This window comes from Dreissena polymorpha, chromosome 7 (assembly GCF_020536995.1).
Source record: "Dreissena polymorpha isolate Duluth1 chromosome 7, UMN_Dpol_1.0, whole genome shotgun sequence".
Classification (NCBI taxonomy): Eukaryota; Metazoa; Mollusca; class Bivalvia; order Myida; family Dreissenidae; genus Dreissena; species Dreissena polymorpha.
In genome coordinates, this window is record NC_068361.1 from 55,471,722 (window position 1) to 55,496,696 (window position 24,975).

Genomic DNA, 24,975 nt, shown 5'->3' on the forward strand with positions numbered 1-24,975 from the left:
AGCTCGGCCAGAAGCATATTGGGGTACCGGTAATATTTATCGTGCGTTAACAAACATTTAAACATATAAAAATACATTGACGCGGTGAAATTCACACAACGCGTTACATCAAAATTTAACGATGTTTTGATCTGTAACTGAGCATTTGGTTAGCATTTAACAAAACGTAAGGGATCTAATTTGACATTTATCTAAACCTGAAAGATCTTAATTAAAATTGTACTCAACCCGGAGGACCTTATTTAACATTTTACCAATCCTGTTGAATATTATTGAAAATTTTCCTAAACCTGGGTGATCTAGTTAAAAAATTTACTAAATCTGGGGATCTAATTTCACATTTTACTAAACCTGAAGGATCTCATTTTAAAATGAAAAGCATGACAAATACAATTACTTAGTATGGCTAATACTAATTCCTAATTCTATAAACGAATTTTCACACAATACCGACATCCATCTAGCATGAACACTTCTTAAAAAGGATTCGAGTAAGCATACCATATACAGGCATCCGGTAATCAACTCTAAGACACTCATTTTATCTGCGTATTCATTTAAGCCAAATGACATATATGACACGTAATGTAAACACGTCGAATTAAACCATATAGTAGTCAAGTACAGCCATAAAATGACAATTATGTGAGACATGTTTTTAGTATAAGTAAAGAAAAAATAAAACAGAATAAACATGTAAGCTTGTCGTAAGGTCATCCGTGTTGCAGCATACTTATTTTTATAATTAAAATATACTTAACATACATACCTGTAAATATAGGGACACAATTGCGGTACTATTTCAATGTCTATCCAAAATTTTGTGAGTCTAGTAGGTTACTTGGATAGGAGTGATATGACCTACCGTATTCCGGAGCCTTACATAACGCAGACTTAGACGCGGAAGGACATAGAAATCCACCTTCGAAATACACACAGGGAAAAATAATTATGTGATTTAAAATGTGTGTAGGTTTGGTTTCTGTTATTATTATCAAACGGATTCATGGCCAACGCAAGGTGGATGGTTATACAGTATAGTTGCTGTCTTTAGCATTATTAAAGGTCACATAACCCCAAACCGGAACTCCTGTTTACAGGGTTACATGCAGTCAATTTGATATATAGCACACATTGTTCAGTGAATGCTTCCTAGGATTTGTAAAATAGAATGCAAATGGTTGTTTGTGGTATTAATTTGAAGGTATATTTGTAAGCAATAAGAAACAAGAAATATCTTTTAAAAAGATATACGGCGTTGATTGTGGTCGATGTTTATGAACGATCAAAAGTTATCCCTATGAGATAAAAAGTAGCGGATGCCTTTTTTCTGCGCAGTTCTTAGCTACATCATAAGCAAATCAATTACGGGGTGTTGCGCCAGATTTCGTGGCTTATTTTGCTTTATGTGATATTATTACTCAGATATCTATATTTACAGAATAGAAAAACACAAGAAACATGAATAAACGAGTGCATATAGGTCAGCCGGCAATACTAGAATCTTATTTAATTGCATAATTATAGTATAGTGAATTATTGTGCTCAAGCTTAATAAACTGGTCTAAATGGATAAATATTTCTAATTAATTTTATCAAAATTGGTCCTTATCATGCAAATGTTGAAACCATATTAAAAATCGATGATTGACATACCACAATAATATCGCCGAATATCTTTATTTAGTATCTTTCTGATCAAAACAGACTTCAAGTGCACAAAGTTTACGAGACGGCGTTTATATAAAGATTTCTGCAACTGACCGCAAACTGACCTTGATACCTTGCGGATTGGAATGCAATGCATAACAGTCACTACGTTATTGTCAGTAAGACCGGTGTAACACAATGATCGCAACCCCTTCTGCGAACTCCGGTGATGAACTGTATATAAACTCTGACTTTCACAAATGGCCGCGAATTGACCCGAAACCTCGCGAGTTGAAATGCAATGCAAGTAAGTACTTAATATGACAACATAGCCTTTAGTATAAACGCTTTTGTGATGGTAATTCTCTGAAAATAAAAGGTGAACGCACAAACTGTATTTATGTCGAAAATTGATTGTAAAACTGTTCTATATATTGAGCCTTTTCATTAGAGATAAAATTGTTTCATTCAGTAAAACAGTGTTACAAAGACGCGGATATGTTTCCAATGTTCTGGTGTTATACTCAAATCAGCCAATGGAATAAATGAAGTGTATTCATTCGTACCTAGCCGCGGGAAATTTTATCTGAGTATTATTGGACACTTACAAAGGTCAAGTCAAGGTGAAAAGCTGGCGTAATACAGCTTACGCCGAAAAAGCCATTTGTGTGCTCTACTTTTTCTGCAGATGGTTCCCGGCTTTGAAAGTAGGTCATACTATTTGAGCCCAAAATGGTCGCCTGCACAGCTGTCGAAACCGGTTTGCCTATTCTAAGGTGAATATTTTCAGTTACAACGTATAGAATTTAATGACATCCATTTTTTTCAAAAAATTATGCAGTTATCTTCCTAATGATGTATGATGATATAGTGGGTCATTGCTTGATCATGGTAAAAATTGATATCGAACATCAACTATTTTATATGTAATATAGAAGGAAATAAATTGCGCATGCGTAACCATTAAGCATCACATACATCGGTTCTCTTTAATACCGAAATACACTCATGTGTTCAGAGATAATATGAGCTAAACGAGGTGTACAGAGGTGTACATGCCCGAGTATCATCATGCATGACGCTTCCGCATACTTGAAAATGTATCAATGATGAATAACGTTTTGCTCCGAAGAAGCTTTTACCTTCGCCCACCAGTCCGACCGCCAATCCGCCCACTGGCGGCGTCCACCATAAAATGTCACGATGTTATTCAAACGGGCGAGAAACAAATGCCAAGAAAGACATTTTGAGCAATTACAAATGCTTGTATTCCTAGTAATTTTGGCTCCTTGTCTTGTTCGACTTTACAAGATGGACATCTGTGAAACCTCTCGCAGCAAAAATATTTGTATAACTACTTTAACTAAAACAAACTTCTAAATGAGTATAAGTCCGCTTTTTGGCATGGCTTTCTATTACATGCCAACATATTGGTGTATACAATCAAATGTGTGAAGGATTTGACGCAAACAAAGAATGTGCGTGGTCTTTCCTTACATTTCAAATGATTTAGATCGAGTCTGGCATAAAGGGCGTATTTATAAACTTCGACAGTATGGTATATTGGGAAATATGGTTATGTTGCTTTTGAACTATTTAGCTAACATTTCAATTACGTCCAATGACCATAGATTTATTGACATTATTCTTAATAATCTTTTAATGCATACTAACAACTAGGTAAAACAACGACTTATTACTTTTAACCCTTTAACGAAATTTTCCTTTATCACTATCGGATATAACAAAGCCACAATTACTATTTAATTAAAACCCTTTATCTTTTGTTGAAGCCTACACGCCCCTACCAGGTAAGTATTTTATTTAGCCATGATCGCCTTTGCCATAAACACTTTCATAATATTCTAAATAGAGCATCCAAAATATTAGCATTCATGAGAATGTGTAAGTTAAGGCAAAAACGCCAAATTTTAAACCAAATTAACGAATCGTACTTACGCCCCATATTAGAATATGCATCAATTGTCTTGGACACGTGTACGCGATAAAAATATAAGAAAAACTTCAATATTTTGCAGAAAGAGTTGTTAGTGGATTAACACGATCTTTTTCAATAAATACTCTTTGAATGGAAATCTGTTAGGTTTCATTGGAACAAAGACATAACATTCAAAAGCTGCTATTTGTTCATAAACATATACATTGCATATTCCCTTAGTATCTTTGTGATACATCTTTCCTACATCAGTCCACGAACATGCTGAATACAATTTACGAAATGTTGGTAATCTCGCACTACCTAAGCGTCTTGAAATTTTCTCAAACTCGGTTATACCATCAGCTTTTCCTTTATGGAACGACATTAATTCTAATACACTAAACTCCCAAACATTAAATACAAATTTAACGAAAACTATAAGACACCATTTGTGCCGGCGTATTACCCACACGGAGAGAGAATGTATCCCCTGGCCTATGCTAGAATCAGGTCTAAATGTAGTGATCTGAAAGCACATCTCTGTGAAGATCACTTAATTTACTCACTTAATTGTAGTTGTGGTTTCAACGCTGAGGATGCAGATCAATATTTTGTCCCCTACCGGTTTCACCGGAGGGGACTTATGGTTTTTGCTCTGTGCGTCTGTGAGTCTGTCTGTCTGTCTATCTGTCACACTTTTCTGGATCCTGCGATAACTTTAAAAGTTCTTTATATTTATCCCCACGCTTTTTGAAAAAAAGGTGGGGATATTGTGGTTATCTCCGCCGTCCGTCCGTCTGTCTGTCCGTCCGTCCTGGCCACTATCTCCTCCTACACTAAAAGCACTAGAACCTTGAAACTTACACACATGGTAGCTATGAGCATATGTGCGACCCTGCACTATTTGGAATTTTGATCTGACCCCTGGGTCAAAAGTTATAGCGGTTGGGGTGGGGCCGCGTCAGAAATTATCACTCATTTTTTTAGGTTATTTTACATTTACTTCTTTATTTCTACACCGATTCACTTCAAATTGATACTGGACCTCTCTTATGACAATACGGTCAATCTCAACCATGCATGGCCCCATTCCCAACCCTGGGGCGCCCCGCCCACATAGGCCACACCCACCAAAAATTTCCATTTACTATAATTTTTTCATTTCTACACGGATTCACTTCAAATTGATACTGAACTTTTGTTATGACATTAGGGTCAATCTCAACTATGCATGGCCCCAATCCCAACCCTGGGGCGCCCGCCCACATAGGCCACACCCACCAAAAAATTCCATTTACTATAATTTTTTCATTTCTACACGGATTCACTTCAAATTGATACTGAACTTCTCTTATGACATTAGGGTCAATCTCAACTATGCATGGCCCCATAACCAACCCTGGGGCCCCGCCCACATAGACCACACCCACCCAAAATTGCCTTTACTATAATTTCTTCATTTCTACACAGATTCACTTCAAATTGATATTGAACTTCTCTTATGACAATACAGTCAATCTCAACTATGCATGGCCCCATTACCAACCCTGGGGCGCCCCGCCCACATAGACCACACCCACCCAAAATTGCCTTTTACTATAATTTCTTCATTTCTACACCGATTCACTTCAAATTGATACTGAACCTCTCTTATGACTATACGGTCAATCTCAACTATGCATGGCCCCATTACCAACCCTGGGGCCCCGCCCACATAGACCACACCCACCCAAAATTGCCTTTTACTATAATTTCTTCATTTCTACACCGATTCACTTCAAATTGATACTGAACTTCTCTTATGACAATACGGTCAATCTCAACTATGCATGGCACAATTACCAACGCTGGGGCGCCCTGCCCACATATGTCACACCCACCCAAAATTTCCTTTTACTATAACTTCTTCATTTCTACACCAATTCACTTCTAATTGATGATGAACTTCTCTTATGACAATACGGTCAATCTCAGCTATGCATGGCCCCATTACCAACCCTGGGGCACACCTAGGTCAAACATTCGGCGTGGGGATACGCGTCGGCCTCTGCCGCGCCATTTCTAGTTTTTCATGAAATTTGACACATGGATAGATGGCAATATGGACATTATGCACGTCATTTCATTTTGTTCCTACGTAAAAAAATATGGTTGCTATGGCAACAAATAGACTAGAAATACTGCTTAAAATGGTAGTTTTCTGGATCCTGCGATAACTTTGAAAGTTCTTCATATTTTTGTTCACGAAACTTGTAACATGGATAGATGGCAATATGGACATTATGCACGTCATTTCATTTTGTTCCTACGTCAAAAATTATGGTTGCTATGGAAACAAATATATAAAAAAAATCTGACAATGGTGGAATTTCTGACAATGGTGGAGCCGGTAGGGGACATATATTGCTTAGCAATAGTCTTGTTTTAATTGCCTCTACTACCGAAATGACCGCGTTTACACACTTTTAGAAACACTAGTACTTTCCACCCACTGAATGCTAGGAAACTCTTGTTCGGTTAACCAACTCTTAATTAAAAAAATAACGATAAGCTTTTCGATAAAATCCTAGCTGTTTATTAAAGAAGCAAAACGATTTAATAACTGATCAATCTTCATCTTAGAGCACCCAGCTGTAAACTATCACTGGTGCATGTTATTATTTTCGGAATGCAAAAATAATGCTGGGCAGGTCAGGAGATGATGAAAGAAAAAATATTTGTACTTTTTATGATATTTCTTTGTTTTACTTCTTTTTGGTTGGTTTGTTCTTTTTAAATGTTTGTTTGTTTGTTTTGTTATTGTAATGGAAATGACCCGTATCCAAATTATATCCATACACTCTGTGGAAGAATGTTGTCTTTTACATCTTGCTAATCTTTGTAATATCGTTGTCATACTAGACAGTTCCCTTTGATGACATTGACATACATGTAGGCTCAATCATTTGTATACATGTACATAATTGTCTTCAATGCCACTGTAGCATAAATATATATGTATAAAAAATAAAATGTGTTTAAACTAACGGGCCCGGAAAAAAGAAATACTACCTTATTGACAAGCATAGAGAGCAACGCGATGTGTCACGATTATGCCAACGACCATGCAAGTATCAAAGTCACACGAATGCATCAGACAAAACTACATTTCAAAACTTCAAAGCATCAACTTTTCTATTACTATTCTCATGGCATGACAACAGCACACAAATTAAAATGCAAAGAGATCTTCAATTAAATGACCATACATGAAATTCGTATACATTTACAATACAACTTCGAGCTATTCAACAAGTTTAATTAAAAGTGGTAAGTAGCCTAGTCAAAAAGCCCATAGCGATGGTAATTTTCGCTCCGGTATACTTCATTGCGGCACTGGTTTGTTGTGCTTGGAGAAGTTAAACATGGAGTTATTTTGGTTGAATTTGGACGTTTGACCCTTTTTAACATAAAATATATGACCAGCATGGTGCTATTTATATCGACTGATTCAACAACTTAACATGGAGTTCAGTTTTAACGTCAATCACTTACTGTCGGAAACGATTACGAAGTTAGACTGTAATATTACACCTGCCAGGAGAAATGCAGAAGGGTTTGTATCTAAATAATAAATTGTTGCACCGAGTCGTAACAGTTATCGCAGACGATGTAGTAAACATATTTAATAAAATAACTGACATTCCTGGTAATTGATACAAGTTTTCTGCTGTTCACAAATTAACAAGGTTTATATATAAAATTGTGTTCTGTAGTGAATATGATCATTTCAATCAGCCAAACAAGCTTTCCAGTGACAGTATGCATTTTGAAGTAAAACAATGCCAGCTGTGGTTACTGCCTTTATGGGTGACATCAGTTACAGGAGTACTCAGTAGAATAAGTCTTATTCAAATGATATATCAAGGTTCGACACTAAGGCACGTCCGACAGACTTTGACTAGTAAGATCGGTGGTCGGGCAGTAAAACTGCGGGCTAGCTTGTCCGTCTGATCATACATAAAAAATCTATACTGATTCATAGAACTATAACTAACTGCTGTAAAAACCTTTTTTCTTAATGTGTAAAATTACTCTCATATTCGTTATTTACATCAGAACAAAACTAGTGTATATAAATAAACGCGGAGCATTCACATGATTCATCATTATTTTTAGACGCGAAGGAGGGCTTCCCGCAGAAATTGCTTTTTTCCATTGGTCAAGTTTTCATGAAAATTAATGATTTTCTGCAGTGTAGTAAAACTTAACAGCATGTTTTTACCACTTCTATCGAAAATCGGTATCGTCAATGTGAACATTTTGGCGTAGCGGTAATGAGACTGTTTAGTAATACTAGGTAAGAATCCTTAATCGAGAGAATGTTATTAAAAGAATGGCTTTGTTCAAGTTCGGATTTATCAGTTGATAAAGAAGAATCCGACGGTCAAACTGACAGGAAATGTAAATATTAAGAAAAACGAAAATGTCAATTTTTGTCCTAAAATTGAGTTCCCATTGCTTGAACTTGACAAAGAAAATCAAAAACTGTTTACTCTATGCATCAAAATAACTTTCTGGTGTTCCCTGATTATTAACTAATAAATCCTGATTAAACAGTTACATGACACAATTGTGTTCATTTGCTATGTCATTTATGGTGTAGTAGACATCAGATTCGGCTAGTACATTTTAAGAGAAGCTGGTCCGATGGTCTTGCTGTAAAAAAAGTTAATGTCGAACCCTGTATATTGACTGGGGTTTGGGGTGGGGCTGAAGCCCCAGAAAATTCAGAAAAACTATTAGTACTACAGACAAGAACAGAAGTTTTGAGTGGGTCAAATATTTATTAATAAAGTTAATGAAGATTGGTCCTACTGACCAACATACTTTTATTGACTCTATCCTATATCATCTGTGCAGCAAACTTGTTTCATAGTAATACTGCTCTATTATATATTTCATGTTTGAATTTTGTTTGTGGATTTTATTTTTACCATCACGGTCCTAAATACATCCAGAAGTGTTTGACAATACCAGCTTTCTTTGCTCATGCCATGGATGACAACATGTTTTCACTGACATGTTTTCACTGACATGTTTTCACTGAAGCCATGAAGTATTTTAAATAAGACAACTAATATGAAATCATAACACAATCTTTCACTGAAATCCACACATATCCTTAATAGGTTTTGCTTTTAATTTGTGTTCACTGATATATCAGTCGTATAAGAAACGGGATAGATTTAAATTTGGGATAGTAGAAAAATACCAGATGCTTGCCTGACAGGGCAAATGTTTTTTTATGGACTGTTCAAATAAATACGATGCAAAAATCATTTTGTTATGGCTATAATGACCCAAAATTTAAGGATTCTAGGGCAATCCTTATACAAACCATGGTTTTATATATATTTTGATTTACTTATAAGAAACTGATGATTTATTCATATTAATACCTTGTAAAGTCCAGGCATATTTAACCAATTCAGGCGAAGGACTTTTCTTATAAATTTGCCCAAACTTGCAATGCTTGGAAGAACTTGAAGCGAAGACTGCTATTCTAATATATTTCAGATATAGCCACCAGGTGCTTCGGTCTCAGCTCTTGGAGGTTATTGATCGGATGGGTGATGCATCATCCAAGGTAAGGTCACACTGACAGAGAGTTCTTTTGACTATTGCATTTTGTTTACGACATGATAAATTAAAATGATTCAGCCCAAGACAAAGCCAGTAAAACTGCACAAGTTCCAGATACAAATTCAGGAATACTGATGTAAAGAGTTCAGGCCATTGAAGTCCCAAGTTGTTGTTGAGCTGCCAGTCAATAGAAATTCGGACCAGTAAAAAGAGATTGATCGTCTTTGATTTCTTTCAAACAGAGAATTTACTGCCACAATATGTGAAATTTCTGATCACTGTTTATTCATGATCTGTGTTCATTAACTTTAATCAGCAGCTTTTGTGTAAAAACTCATTCAAACATTATTGCACAGTGATTACTTGCACAAAAGGAGGAGTATTTTACAACCTTGATTATATATTTTTGCATCAATATTAAATAGGTACACATATACCTGTTATATATATATACTTCCAATTTGAAACTTGGAAGTTTCATATTTGTTCATGTATTCATTGTACTTTTTGTAGGCACAAGGTCTGTACACAGTGATCACGACTGGCCGTAAGCTACAGCTCTCTGACCACATACTCTTCATCATGAAGGATGCCTCAGGAAATGGGTAGGTCATGCTGTTAGTTATGCTGTTAGAGTAAAAAAAAAGGTATAAAAAGTTTCGTTTTTTAAAACTAAAAAGCACGATTACATTCTTTTTAAATGTTACAGTTCTATTGTTCAATTATTTGTTGTTGTTAATATACCATAAAGGATTTTAGTAGAAACAAACAAATGCTTTTTTTTCAAATTGCCATTTTTTCTCATTGATTATGAGCAAATCATTGATCTGAAACAAGTTTTGTCACCGAGAATTTCGCCATTTGACCACTTCAAGTGATGACTATTTACTGTATTCACAAAGACCCTGAAGACAGGTTTAGCAGTGATAAAAATTAGACTTTCATGATTGCACCTGAATTTTCAAAATTACCATTAACTTTTTTATTGGTTTTTTGAAATGTTTATTAGGTGTACGTCAGTTTAATTGCAGATTGGAATCTTAGTTTCACAATGTTGAACATATTGTGAAAAGTGCGAGTTTCCTGATTTGTTTTTCATTAATTTCATATTATCCAACTGTAAATAAATCAAGTTTGGTCTGGATTTTTGCATTCTTTCACATACACGCTTCGTTGAGGGACTTAATATACCTCGACAAAATCAGCTTTCATATTGTATGCCGCAAATGGCAACATTTTTTTAAAAGGACACCCTTTTGCATGGTTAGTTTTTACAATTACTGCAAAATATGTCTAAGACAACCCATCTGCAAAATGGATGCCTCATTTTACCGTTATCTGTTATGAAACTTTTATACAAAGGTAATGATCACAATGTTATCTTTGCTACACTTTTTACTCAAGGATACTGCAACATTGCACATGTTAGCATATTGGCGGGCTTTTATAGCAGAACAAATAATTTAATTTATTTGTGTGTATATCAATTAACCCTTTACCACTTAGATTCGTATTTTGACGTGTTTGTAGTCCCTAAGAAAGTAAATTTAATTAAAGACCTTTCTTACTAGATTCAAGTTGTAAAGCCTTCATTTCCAACCCTTAGATACTGAAGAGCAGCAAACAGCATAAAACCTGAACAGACTGTGAGTTACTCGCAGGCTGTTCTGGTTTTATGCTGTTTGCACCTAGCCATTTTCACTTTGCTTCTGAGTGGGAAAGGGGTTAAACATAGTGGTTACGAAACACGAACATTAAAATTAAGATTAACGCTTATGAGGTAAATTGATAATACACAGTCAAATTGCAATGAATAATATTATTTAAGTTTGTATGCTTCTTTTGTAGAAATAATTTATCGAACAAATAGGCTAGTAAAGTGCTGCCTTTTTGAATGCAAGGCAAAAAATGAATTGTAATTTAACTAGTTTCTTATTAATTCATATTTGTTTTATATACAGTTATCAGTACAAATAGAAAAAAAAAGAAAAATAAAAGTTTTGCTATTTTTAGATAATTGAAAATCCACTTGCAAACTTTTGCGAGTACAAATGTCTGTTAATTTTGCAAACCATGGTTTTTAGTTTCCCATGCCTCCCTAAATAAACAGTTTTTGTGATTAACACAATCCTATTGTTCTCTATACCATTATAATTACCTTATTGATTTACAATGAAATGTCCTCAGACTAACAGTATTTTAGGATTCTTACCTAGTATTATTAAACAGTCTCATTACCGCTTAATACCACATTCTCTTTCTGCCGCATACAGAGGCCGTGGAACTGCTGTTGGCATTTTGAAAATCGGACGCAAGAAGTTGTTTGTCTACAGCCACCATGGCGCAGTGCACGAGATGGAGCCACTTTGTGTGCTTGACTTTTATGTGCATGAGTCACGACAGAGGATGGGGTGTGGGCGAAAACTCTTTGACTTCATGCTTCAGGTTTGTCAATTATTTGCCTTTTAAATTGTACAATTAAATGTGTATTTAAATACATTTTCTTGAATCAGCTGTTTGAATACTAATGAAAATAGGTAAACATTTGCACATGAAAAAACACTTATTAACAGCAGTTGCACAATGCATGTTTGTGATTTAAGTAAAAGAATGCATTGACATCCGTCAAATATTTTAGTAATAATTATACATACAGTTTCTTCACCACAGAAGTGTGCATCATTTCTATGGAGTAAAAAGAGTAACACTACATGCGTGCTAGACATACAAAGCATAATTTCCATTCACAGTGCTTTCAAACATAGAATTTTTGTTGTTGAAATGAATAAAAAAAATTCTCATTAGAACTTATTCAAATAATGCACGTGTTTGATAGTTTTCAGTAGACAGGGGCTTTTGACCTTGGGTGATACAAAATTACTGTATAAAATCAACTAAGTCATGGAAATTCAGAAACAGTTTTAACATGTCATATCAGTTTATTTCAAAATGAAACAAAAAACATATACAATATAGAAAGGAACCAGAGTTCAAGTAATATTACTGTTGATAAGTTACGAAATATATTAAACTACATAAGTAAAAGGATAATATCACACATAGATGTCCATCCCAAGATTTGGCCAATCTTAAACATGTGTTTGTTTGCCATACCCTACCCAGGTTTGCTGATAATAGGAAGTTAGGTAGGCATTTTTATTTTTCAAACAAATTTCATGTTCAAGCCAATTTTAAAGGATTGTCTAGAACACACCTTACAATATATTTGTAAATTAGCTAGAAAAAATGGTCTGTTTAAACAAAAATATTAAAAAGGGACAATTTTGTTTGGTAGGTAGGCAGTATCAATATATATATTTTCATTGTTGGCCTTATATAAAAGCTGTCTCATTTTTTCACTGACATGTCTTTAAATTTTTTTCACTCGAATTCAGTTAATGTTATTAACTGTTACAGGATACAGGTGTAAAACCGGTCCATTTAGCGATTGACAAGCCATCGTTCAAATTTAGCCAGTTCCTGGCAAAACACTTCAACCTTAGGGCCGAAATCCCTCAAGTGAACAACTTTGTGGTCTTTGAAGGATTTTTTGTTAATAGGCCAGGTGAGTTTACACTACAATTCTAGAACATAATTATAGAGTACTTTATGAAAAAAAAAACTTACTGAAAATATTACATAAAGCTTTCAATTTCCTATTTACATGAAAGCTTTAAGATGATGATACATTCTCTGTATTCTCTTATATTGATTTTCCACGTACAGTTTCATAGCTGTTAGATGTACCATTTAACTTTTTGTTGAATTATGTTGTTCATGAAGTTTCATGCTTGATATTTTAGCTGAATTTCTAATGGTATATTTATTAAAAACTACCAAAATGATTTGTGTAAAATATTGCAGAGTTTTGGTCACCCCCTACCCTTTGTTGGTTTGGTATTTGTTCTTAAAGTTTCAGATACCACACAGATAATGTTGTATGATTTCCCTTCCCTAATTAATAATGCTGAGTTAAGATGGCATCTGATAATTTGACTTTAAGGAACTTAAAGTTAGTAGGTATGTTTGTCAGGGAATATATGTCTATTTTCAGAATCAACATCCCGCAGAAGGTCGGGTCAAGGGAGACCACCACTTCCAAGAAGACGAGGTAATTAAATGAGCTTCATTTTGGGATAACAGGGTTTAATGCATGTGTGTAAAGTGTGGTCTCAGGTTAGCCTGTGTAGTCGGAAGGCTTATCAAGGACAACACGTTTTGCTTTTATAGAATTTTTCGTTTAAGGGGTGTTGCGGCAGTTTATTTAACCGAGGGTATATTTATAGCAACACCGATGCTATTATCACAACCCAATAGTTTTGTTATCAGAATCATCACAAATTAATCACCTAGTAGGTTCATAATAGGTACTCAGTGGTTCGATCCCAGGGGCGGTTAACTTTGTTTAATTCTTTTTTTCTTTCTTTTAATTCATTCTTGTTTTTTTCCTGGAGCTCTTTAGTAATGTTGTTTACATTAATCAATTTAAAGCATGTAATCACAAACTTCAAAACATGCCGAAATCTGTCAACAAGTCCCTGTTTTTGATGATTAAGGTCGAGTTTGATACTGTTTGGTCTTATGTTTGTGATTAAATATTGTATTAGTGTTGTGTTTTTTAGTAAGCCTTTGTGATCCCAATTAAGATTGTAAACACTATATAATGTTTATGCATATCTCTAACAGTCTATTAACCGGTACTTGAGTTTCGCCTAATTGCTGTATTGTAGGAAATTCGACATAGACGGTAGGATAGTTAAACAAAAAAATCTCTGTTAAAAGTGCAGTGACCCCCTTTTTTTATTTTTGTTTAATGATAACAATACGTAGATGAACATATTTGAGCAGTTTCGCAAAAAGTTATTAGATATAACTTTTTTAAATTCCATTTTTGTGGTTAAAATAGTAAAAATTTGACTTATTTTTGGGTGACATAAAAATTATAAAAATCAAATTTCTTTAAATTTAACTTGTGTTCTCCATTTTTTTGGTAGTTTGTGGTTAAATTAAATGGTATATGATATATATTAGCTTATATAATATCTACATGTTGCCAATTTTATAGGTTATTAATCATTTTAATGCAATTAGAGATTTTTCAGTTTTAATGAAAAAGTACATGTTATATTATGGCGAATAAAATCAAAACAAGGCCGGTGACCCTATGTTTTTATTTCATTTTTCATATAGTATTTGTATGTAGTACTTGAATATAAATTTTGAGCAAAAGTTATAAGATGGGAAAAAAATCAGCAAAACTGCAGCAACACCCCTTAAAAGAAGTCTCTTATAAATCAAAATCCAGTTTAGGTGGAAAGTGTTGTCCGTGATTATCTTGTGCTAATCAGTGACAACACCACGCACATGCATTAAGCCAAGTTTACCCAGAATAATGTAGTTCAATAATGATAATCACAATGATGTGATGGATACCCCGGTACATGATAGGGTCTGCCTTGGGACTGGGAAGTCCGAGGTTTGATCCCTACTCACAGAGTTTCATTAAGATCTTTCATAAAACACTAAGTACTTGTTCCACCCAGCAAACAGACCTGACAGTGTCATTGGAAGCCAAAGGCTCAAGGCTTTTGTGCAATCAAGCTTAAATAAAGAGGGTCATATTACTGATAATATTGTTTTTGTTTGGTTTAAGGTGGGCTGTTTACTAGATAGATCTGTAGCTGAGCACATGTTTATGAAGTTGCTTACACTGCTTGGTAGGTGTAAAGTATTTAGTGTTTGTTTACACTCAATCCAAGAAGTTATGCCCCTGTCCTTATTTTATTTACCACAAGCCAGAAATGTGGTATGCTTATAGTCAATGTATATTCAGTGTTTAAAGTGGTTATAGCTGAATATTTCTTATAGCATTCATTTGTTACCTCAGTTCTGAAGGAAAGGTTTTGCTTTAAACTTTCACCATCAGGAGACGAATTGGACATGAGTTGTGCGACATTAGTAAAAGTATTCAATCATGACTGAAAATATCACTTGACATTTAACAGACTTGTTTGCAGGTAAGTTTCTTATTGTTGGTTTTGAAATATTTTGTATATTAACTTATGATAACTTTTTCTAATTTTTGCATTATATTATTTCCCAAACAGTTTGTCTTTTCTATATCGTTCATTGTGTAATTATAGTTGTGTTTATAAATAAGCTGCCTATTTAAATCAATCAATATTTATGCATATGTAAATATTGTTCATTCAGATCTTTTTTTTTTTTGTGAACAACACAGCAGACGGTAGATTATTAACTATTGTAATTTTTTTAATGACTTCATACAGGTGTTCACTATTTGTTTTTACCTGGATATTTTAATGTTTTTTTTCAAACCAATTTTATATTCTGTACGTTGTTTTTAAAAAAAATCTTCAATGTTAAAAGGACAACAACTTATTTGTGCCAATTTCAAATAAAGCTAATAATTTAAGTATGAATTGGCACTAAGTATTTTATATGTTTGATACATTTCAATGTTTAATAATTAAAATAGGGCTGAGAAGTTTTGCATAAATAATAATTGCATTTGTAAATATTTCAACATGTGTTTTTCATACAAATTCAGTGATGCCAAAAAGTAAACAAATATATGTTTTTCTTATGGGGAAAAAGAAAGCTTTGCCTGTTAGTGTTACTGGTTGAGAAGTAGTACAAGAACTTGAAAGTAATTATATAAAAAGAAACATAATTTGTTTTTGTTTTTCTTAAGACCCAAGGCTGAATTATCTACTTGATGGTAAGCATTACTGTAGAGACCTAACAACCCAAGCTATACTCCTGTTTTAAAAAGTGCCCACTTTATGAGTCTGAGAGAGCACTGTAGCTGAAAGGCTGGTAGGTCTGCGGCAGGAAATGTTTGTTCACAACATAACTGTATCCATCATGGATGGATGTACAAATTACTTGCCATAAGTGATCAAATAGATAAAACTGAGTGTTGCCCAAGAACCAGGTCCATTATTATTGTCACAAGTTAAAGTTAAAGGGTCAATTCATGTATATTAGGAAGCATGTATGGATTTTCATACAACTTGTCAGAAGTGAACATCATTATGAGACACATTGTTGCAGAGAAGAACCATGTAATTAAATGCAAGATCATATTAACAATTTAAGGTAAAATGGCATATAAGGCAGTTTGTAAGTTAAATGTACGTTAAAATGGTCTCTGGCTTTAGGAAAATCCAGAACGTTCTTTACGACCTTCTATGTCAAACATGAGTGTGGTTCAGCTTGTTTAATAATCACACTGATTAGCATTATTTGCAATTGTCTTGACATTGCAGTTAGCTATCTAGCTAGTTTTGGTCTTTATTTTGACAATATACTTAAGACGTGGTAGAAAACAAAATAAAATCATTTTACATTAATTGCAACTCTTGAATACGCAAGTTCAGCTGTAAGAATAATATCTAAACAATTAAAAGTTACATTTGCTAACCTTTGTGCACTGTGCTGTTTTGCAAACAAGAAATTGGGAAACAATAACAAAATGATGTAACATTTTTAGCTCGACTATTATATATGGAATATATATAGTAGAGCTATCCTACTCACCCCGGCGTCAGCGTTGCTGTGTCCGTTTGCATGCAAATGTAAAAGTTTGCGTACTACCCCAAATTTTTTCAATGTCCCTTGACATATTGCTTTCATTTTTTGCATACTTGTTTACCATCATGACCCCAACCTACAAACAAGAGCAGACAACTGTATCAAGCATTTTGACAGAATTATTGCCCCTTTATGCATATTATTGATAAATCTATGTTAAAGTTTGCGTACTACCCCAAATATTTCCTGTGTCCCTTGACATATTGCTTTCATATTTTGCATACTTGTTTACCAACATGACCCCAACCTATAAACAAGAGCAGACAACTGTATCAAGCATTTTGACAGAATTATGGCCCCTTTTATACTTAGATAATTGAACATTTTGCTTAAATTGGCGTAACTTCTTTATTTATGATCAGATATTATTAATACTTTGACAAAACAACACTTACCTGAATACCACAATTGATTCCACCCAAACAAAACTCCACGCCCCAAACCAGAATCCCTGCCCCCCCATCCCCCCCCCCAAATTAATTTTTTTCCTTTATTTTTATTTTTGAAAGATCATCTTATAAATGACCCACTTTATACCCCCCTCTCACCCCCCTCTACCCCCCCCCCCCCCCCCCAATTTTTTTTTGTTTTTGAAAGATCATCTTATAAATTATTGAATATGAACAATTTCCAGCTGATGGCTTACGTTATACTGTCAAGCACTTGAATAGTCGAGCGCGCTGTCCTCTGACAGCTCTTGTTTAAATTTCTATTAAACTTAACAGTGTTTTTGTTTTTTAACTCTGTTCTATTTGATACTTACACTAGTTGGGCTGGGTAGCTTAGTTGATAGAGAGCTGGCTACAAATCTGAGCATCACAGGTTCAATCCCTGGCCACATCACTTGTGGTGGAACTGGTCATGAGATCTTTTCTACAGTCATTCACCCCACCCCCTACCCGTGATTCAAGTAGGGCAGTTGTCATTTTTGGCATAAATATGAATGTGCTCTTAGTACTGGTTAACCAGCTAACTCTGGACAAGTGTGAGTTGTTTTACCCTTTACCACTTAGATACGTATTTTCATGCATTGTAGTCCCTTAGATAGTTATGTTTATTGTAAGACTTTTCTTACTAGATTCAAGTTTGGCTTCATTTCCAGACCTTAAATACTGATGAGCAGCAAACAGCATAAAACCTGAACAGACTGTGAGTTACTTGTAGGATGTTCTGGTTTTATGCTGTTTGCACATAGCCATTTTCACTTTTTCTTGTAAGTGTGAGTTGTTAAATTGACCGATGTAATATGACTGAAACTGTGATGAAAACGGCCAAATATCTAAATGATAGGAAAAAAGTTACTTACATCTAGTTGTGTTGAAAGTCAGGAACTAGAAAAAATGCTTTAACCCTTTACCATTTAGATACGTATTTTGACGCATTTGTAGTCCCATAGAAAGTTAAATTTAATTAAATACCTTTCTTACTAAATTCAAGTGTTTTAGGCTTCATTTCCAAACCTTATTTACTGATGAGCAGCAAACAGCATATAACCTAAACAGACTGGGAGTTACTCACAGGCTGTTCTGGTTTTATGCTGTTTGTGCATAGCCATTTTCACTTGCCTCTAATGGGAAATGAGATAAGCAGTGACATTTGTAATAGGAACCCTGTGTACCTCTGTATATTATATATGTTATTTAAAAAAGCAACAAAATACCACTTGTCATGGAAAAGGAATCGGCACTTCTGCAAAAATATTCTTGTGACTAATGTATTTTCCGAAACTTGTTGCATATTAATTTTTTTAAATTCTATAATTGTCTCTTATTTACTGTCTTGATTGAATACGATACTGAGAGAAATGTCAGTACAACAACAACAAGTCAAGGAGGGCTACATGGATACTTATATCAGGAGGACTACATTGATACTTATATCAGGAACTCACAAAATCATCATCCAACTATTCCATTTCAGACAATCTCCTAGATGAAGAGTTGCCACGGTCGAAGACCTACAGTGGTTATAATGGCTATGGCCTTCCACCCCTGCCACCCACCAATCAGGGCCTGGGTCAAGGGTCAAGCAATCAGAACAATGGGCTGGGCAGTAGACCACCATCTGGTTCCTCGGTGAAAATGAGAAGTCCCAGTGTTCTTTCTACTCCGAGAAGAGAAAATGTATGATCAAACAATTGTATTTACTTTTAGGAGAATAAAATACTTTAAATGTCATTTACAAGAAGGTACACATTGGTAAAGGTAGACTTTACAGTCTACTGGTGTATGTTAACATTTATTATCCCCCGCCATAGGCGGAGGGATATTGTTTTGGCGTTGTCCGTCCATCCGTTTTTCCATCCGTCCGTTCGGAGCAATATCTTGGAAGTGCTTTGGCGGATTTTATTGAAACTTGGTATGAGTATATACATGAATAAGAGGATGATGCACGCCAAATGGCATTATAGACCATCTGTTAATAGCGGAGTTATGGCCCTTTGTATCTTGAAAAAATGCTTTTTTGAGTGTCAAATATAACACTTTTATGTCCAGAAGCATATTGGCGGGGGATATCAATTCAACGAATTTGCTTGTTAACCTTTTTATTTAGGATAGATTTGGGTACATTAGGTTAGTCTGGAAACATCAGTCAAATGAGTTTGTAGAACAACGTTTCAGTTTTTACAAATGTTCAAGTTACTTATTTAGAAGAGTGCTGATGAGGGAAAATAAATGTTTAAAAAAGCATGCCATGTGTAATTCATTTCCTTTTGCAAAGAGATTGTTTTGGGAGAAAACTATTGACCTTGTCTGATATATTCTAAATTTAAAAAATAGTGTCCAAAGTTTTCCAATTTATAATAGCAGAAGCTGTTCTGTCTGTAGTTTATTAACCCTATGAACTAACACCACTTTGGGTAATCATATTGTAGTAATATCTATTAAAGTTAGATAATTGGACGCGGAAGTTTTGAATTCCCTGAGTTTGTCATCAGTTTATGCTGATATACTACAGAGCCTTACACAGCTCATTGCTACAGGGGAGGGGGTCATTTTCTGAACCAGGTATACCATGTGTGAAACAATAGTATTTAAAGAATACAATGTCTCTAACAACACTAATATCTAATCTAATCACAATTTTATGTTAACAAACTGCAGGTTGATTGGCAGGACCATAGGATTGTCAGTTTGAAAGAAGTGGTGGTGAACGCTGTTGTTTTTGTGTTTCAGGGGGAATTTGCTAAGATTGGGCAACTGAAGCCACTTGCCATCGAAGAGTATGTCAATGTTTTTATGTTTTTTGTGTTTGTTATATTTTATTGGCCATGTTTTTTGTGTTTGTTATATTTGAATGGTTTGTCTGACATTGTGACGAGAAACGTTGAACTTGTTTTCATTTTGTTACTCGTCTCTATAGCTGGCCAATAGTAACCTGACACAAACCTTTATGCATGAATACATTAAAATATTCTCATGACTAATGCATTAGTTTCAAATGTGAAATCCAGTTTGAAACAATAAGATTATTTTGAAATGAATGTACAGTATATATAATAATAAATTACATCATTAAAGTAACCCATACACAAACAAAAGCAAATGCAAATATAAGAGACCATTCAATCATGTAATTTATGCTAAGAGAGTTCACAAGTGTTTATGTAGGCAAGTTACAACTATAAGTAACATTTCAAGACTGGTTAATTGTAGTTACCTTCGTTTAAGTGCTGTAAATAAAGTGTCCATTATGATTATATAACATTACTCAACAACAAGTGTAGATAATTTCTAATAGATGTTATTCGGAACTCTCCAGTCTGGGTTTTTCCGTTATTTGAGCACCCGCGATAGGTACAAACAAAAGCTGACTAACATATTTGAAAAGAGAGTGAATCAATAATTTCTCTTATCGCTGAATAGTAAACACCACTTTTTCTGCTAAAACGTTTGTTTTAGTTGATAAAAATACCACGATTTAATCATTTTTCTTTGGATGAACTTATCTCAATCGTGTTTATTTGGTAAGAATACTATGTAACACGATATAATGCTGCATGTACATGTAAATAGCTCCGGTCACGAAACAATGTCATTGTATATACTGTGCGTAGGCCTGGGCATTCAGTTTTTATGAAAGTTTGTCAACGAAACTACCAAGACATTGACTCCATTGTATATATATTATACTATTCAAAAATATTTTTAATCATATAGACAAGTACCAAACAACAAAAACCTTACTATCCTCAGTCCATTCGTAGTACTAGAACTAATATATCATTCCATATCAGTTGGATATTTATATGTCTATTGATATAGCTCTATTGTGATGCTTTTCTTTAATCTAATCTGAAAAGTAAAGAAAATTATTCGCTAAAGACTAAGACCTTAAGATTGGAAGGCACATCACTAACGAGCTTTACCATACATCATTTTTATTTTCTATATCTATAAAGCAAGCAGAAAAAACATGAACACAAATAATGTTGTTTAGAAGAAATATTGCATGTCACGCTGTTTGCATAGGTTCCATCATTACCATACAGCTGACAAAGTCTGTTTTTCATGTCTTTTAAGGATGTTAGCTACTGGACCCATTTGTATAGGCAGCTGTACATCTGAACGGCGTATTTAGACTTTAATCCTGTATTAAACATCTGACATACATGTATATCAGTGTTAGATTTGTTATGTGTAATTATTTATAATAATAGTTATAACAACAAAAGACTTGAATTTTGACATTTCCTAAAAGAAACACTACTGTCGTTTAAACTCTTATTATCCACTACTGAATGAGAAGCAAATCGGATATGGACGTTACTGGTCATAACTGTATTAATGACAATGTTTGTACCTCCCGCGCGTGCTCAGAAATCAGAAAAACCCACAGCGCGCAAGTTCCGAATTAAATCTATTTGCCACGTCTATTTTCTAGTATCGAGCTTCCAAATGAGACTCAGAGTGGCAGCCTGCAGGAAATTATGTCAAGTAGATCACAGAACCAAAGTCGATTCAGAAAGACAAATGAATCCCCCATCGGTGGTGCACAGGGGTCGCGGCCTAACAGTAGCAATATTACAGCAACCAATGGAATCAATGGAAATGGTGAACACAACCGGAACAATAATTCTTTCTTTAGTGATGGGTTGTTGTTGAAAAGGGGAGCCTCTGCACATGATGCTGGTCTGAATCTGCACCAGGAGTACCAGGGGCGTAGGGGCCACTTGAGAACTAGGCCTACTCTAGAAATGCCAATAAGGTACGTTGTGCAGTCATTCTGTCCCACTTTACTCACTTTATTAATTCTATTATCTCATTCTTCACAAACCTTTTCCATATTCAGTCCCATATTCAGTTATTTTCTGATTTGTTTTTACACAGAACCATCTTGTTCCTAAATTCAATTATTCCATCCCATTTTTTTTACTATTGAGTCCCATTTTCTATAACTTGAGCATTGTTTTGGGAAAACTGGGCCTAAAGCATGTGCATAAAGTGTCCTCCCAGATTAGCTTGTACAGTCCTCACATGATTATCAGCGATGGCTCAGCTTTTATGGAATATTTTGTTTACAAAAGTATATTCTAGAAGAACATCCAGTTTAGGTGGAAAGTGTTCTAGCCTGTACAAACTGCACTGTCTAATATGTGACAACAACACACATGAAATAAGCCCAATATTCCCAGAGAGAGGCATATTTGTGTCTTGTTCTGTTTAAATTGGGTAAAATGCATGTGCGTAAAGTGTTGTCCCAGATCAGCCTGTGCAGTCCGCACAGGCTAATCAGGGACGACACTTTCCGCTTTAATGGTGTTTTTTGTTTAAAGGAAGTCCCTTTTAACTGAAAATCTAGTTTAAGCGGAAAGTGTCGTCCCTGATTAGCCGGTGCGAACTGCACAGGCTAATATGGGATCACACTTTAGGCACATGCATTAAGCCCAGTTTTCTCAGAACGCGACTCATTTTGTTCTACAGAAACCCCTTTCTATCGAGGGAGGAGGAGGTGAAGAGTGCAGTGGCCAATGGCTGGAAACCGGCCGCCGACCAACGCAGCTGGACAGTGTTTGACAATGATCCCACCTACCTGTCTATAGCCTCCCGCAACTACACTCACACACGACTGTGGTGATCTATGCGTGCATAGGGAGTGTTAGTGATGTTGGAATGTCTCTTTGTTTGGCTCAAGGAATGGCCTATGTTGATTGAAGGACATCATACAAGTTGAGTGGTGGCAAAATCTTATATTGTATCTTATTTACTTGTATCTTTTTTTCTTATTTAAATGCTGCTATTCAACTTAATTATATTAACCACACTCTGGGTATACTAGGCTTAATGCATGTGCAAAAGTGGCTATTATTTAGAAAAGATCAGGAAATTTGTTTATGCGTTTATACATGCTCTGAGATGCCTAGGTTAATATCAACAATTTATTGTGCCACCCTGCTCACTGAAAGGAAAGATTTCCAGAAGACTGAATAGCTGATGTTAAGAAATATACTTGAAAACATAAAAAAATAACGCCTGTCTGTTTTTTTCGAGTACATTAATGGATCTAATTTTATCTGTGCCCGTTCCTATGTACGTACGCATGCCCCTTGCATAAACCTTTTGCGGCATAAATACCTTGGTGGTATTTGATTTATGTTGACAATAGCTAGGTCCTTTTAAAATTCTGTGTTAATTCTTTTCATTATTATTAAAAATATGCTTATAATCAAGTGTTTGTACAACAGTTTATGTATTTAGGCGTTTTGCAAATAAGCATATAGGGTTAAACATGTTCAATTAATTTAAGTGCTCTATGACTTCCAGTTGCAGGTTACAAATCCTTTTCTGGAAAGTATTGATACTGTCTACATAGTTTTGTCAGAATTATATTGGAAAATACAATGTATATGCTATTACAATCAGTTTGGTAACATTACATGTTTGTTTCTATTCATCTTCAATTGTAAAGAATAATCAACAATTGCCAATTAAAAACTGCCTGCATCTTGATGTTATTTTGTTCATTGTTTTCATTTTTTTTATGATAAAAACAACAAATATTTTTAAACTTCAAAGTCATGTGTTTTGTAACTTTAAGAATCAAGATTACTATTTTCAAGGAAATGTATATTTTATTTATGGAACTAATATCCTGTAACAAACTAATTTGTGCATGTTAACAGACACAATAATTTGCTTATTAGATGAATACTTTTAGGGGTAAACACTTAGTATAAATGTTAATATGTAACTAAGATTTTAATTGGACGGAAGTTTTTTATTCATTGCTTAAGAAAAAACATGTTTTTTTCTTGCCATGGTTTGTATGTTAAATATAAACCTGTTGTTGAAAGTAATGCACTATATATGTATATATCCAGTAATGACTTCTGTATATATGATTTCATAGTTTAACATTAATATACAAGATTTTAAATTATTTAAGCCTGTGATATGTTAATATCAAAATGATGTCAGCAATATTGTTTTGTGCTATATGTGTGTCATTATAAAATGAACCTTTTTATTGAAAATGTAGTTTAATTTGTAATAAATTATACAACACTAGGTTGTAATGCTTTTAGAACTAACAATGCCAGTAGTTGTTTTCAGTACAAATCATATGGGTGCTGAGCATGAAACTAGTATTTTTATATGGAAATATGAAGCAGAGATATAATGGTTTCATGTTCAACTCTGAAAATTGAGTATACCTTTGAGATTTGAAGAGATTTGTTCAAAAAACAGATTTAGTCCGTAATTAAACATCAAGTATAAAGTTAGTTGATTTTGAATGTCAGTCACCTGTGTTTGAAGTTTTTGAGTTGATTTTTGGTAAGCTCATCTAGCCAAACATGCAAATGGTGAGCTTCTTTGATTGCCTTTTGTCCGTCCTGCCCCGTCAAAAATCATCTCTGAAAGCACATGTCCCAGAGCTTTGATATTGTGTATGTAACATAAGATAGAGGTCCTGTTCATAGTTTTCTTTTTCAAATCATGCCCCTGGGGTCAAACCTGGGAATTCCCAGGGTTCACATGCTTATACAGACTTACAGTAAATTTAAACATTTTTGAAACCCGATGTCCTGGACTTAGATATTTGGTATGTATTTCAGACAATGGTTATGTACTAATTGAGTGTAGATCATGCTCCTTGGTTAAACATTGGCCTTGCTCCAGGGGTTACATGATTTGTATAGACTC

At 34.5% G+C, this 24,975-nt stretch overlaps 1 protein-coding gene across 2 annotated transcripts; it reads left to right on the top strand.

Moving 5' to 3' along the window:
• The first annotated feature begins 6,957 nt into the window (after positions 1–6,957).
• On the top strand, positions 6,958–24,488 carry LOC127839064 (alpha-tubulin N-acetyltransferase 1-like). 2 transcript variants are annotated; one of them, XM_052367230.1, is made up of 11 exons: positions 6,958–7,184; positions 9,149–9,218; positions 9,728–9,819; positions 11,488–11,659; positions 12,632–12,779; positions 13,269–13,325; positions 15,930–15,956; positions 18,752–18,954; positions 20,008–20,054; positions 21,716–22,039; positions 22,756–24,488. In XM_052367230.1, the coding sequence occupies exons 1-11, from the start codon at positions 7,093–7,095 to the stop codon at positions 22,907–22,909; spliced, it is 1,386 nt and encodes a 461-aa protein (XP_052223190.1). In that variant the 5' UTR covers positions 6,958–7,092; the 3' UTR covers positions 22,910–24,488. The 2 variants fall into 2 exon arrangements, with proteins under 2 accessions (XP_052223190.1, XP_052223191.1); XM_052367231.1 differs by lacking the exon at positions 15,930–15,956.
• Positions 24,489–24,975: the final 487 nt, after the last annotated feature.

What these genes read in the sequence shown, in the direction of transcription:
- LOC127839064 (XM_052367230.1), top strand. Translation starts at nt 7,093, where the DNA reads ATGGAGTTCAGTTTTAACGTCAATCACTTACTGTCGGAAACGATTACG. An exon ending in TCTTTGACTTCATGCTTCAG is followed by an intron (nt 11,660 to 12,631) that starts GTTTGTCAATTA and finishes TAACTGTTACAG; the next exon opens with GATACAGGTGTAAAACCGGT. An exon ending in CTACTCCGAGAAGAGAAAAT is followed by an intron (nt 18,955 to 20,007) that starts GTATGATCAAAC and finishes TTTGTGTTTCAG; the next exon opens with GGGGAATTTGCTAAGATTGG.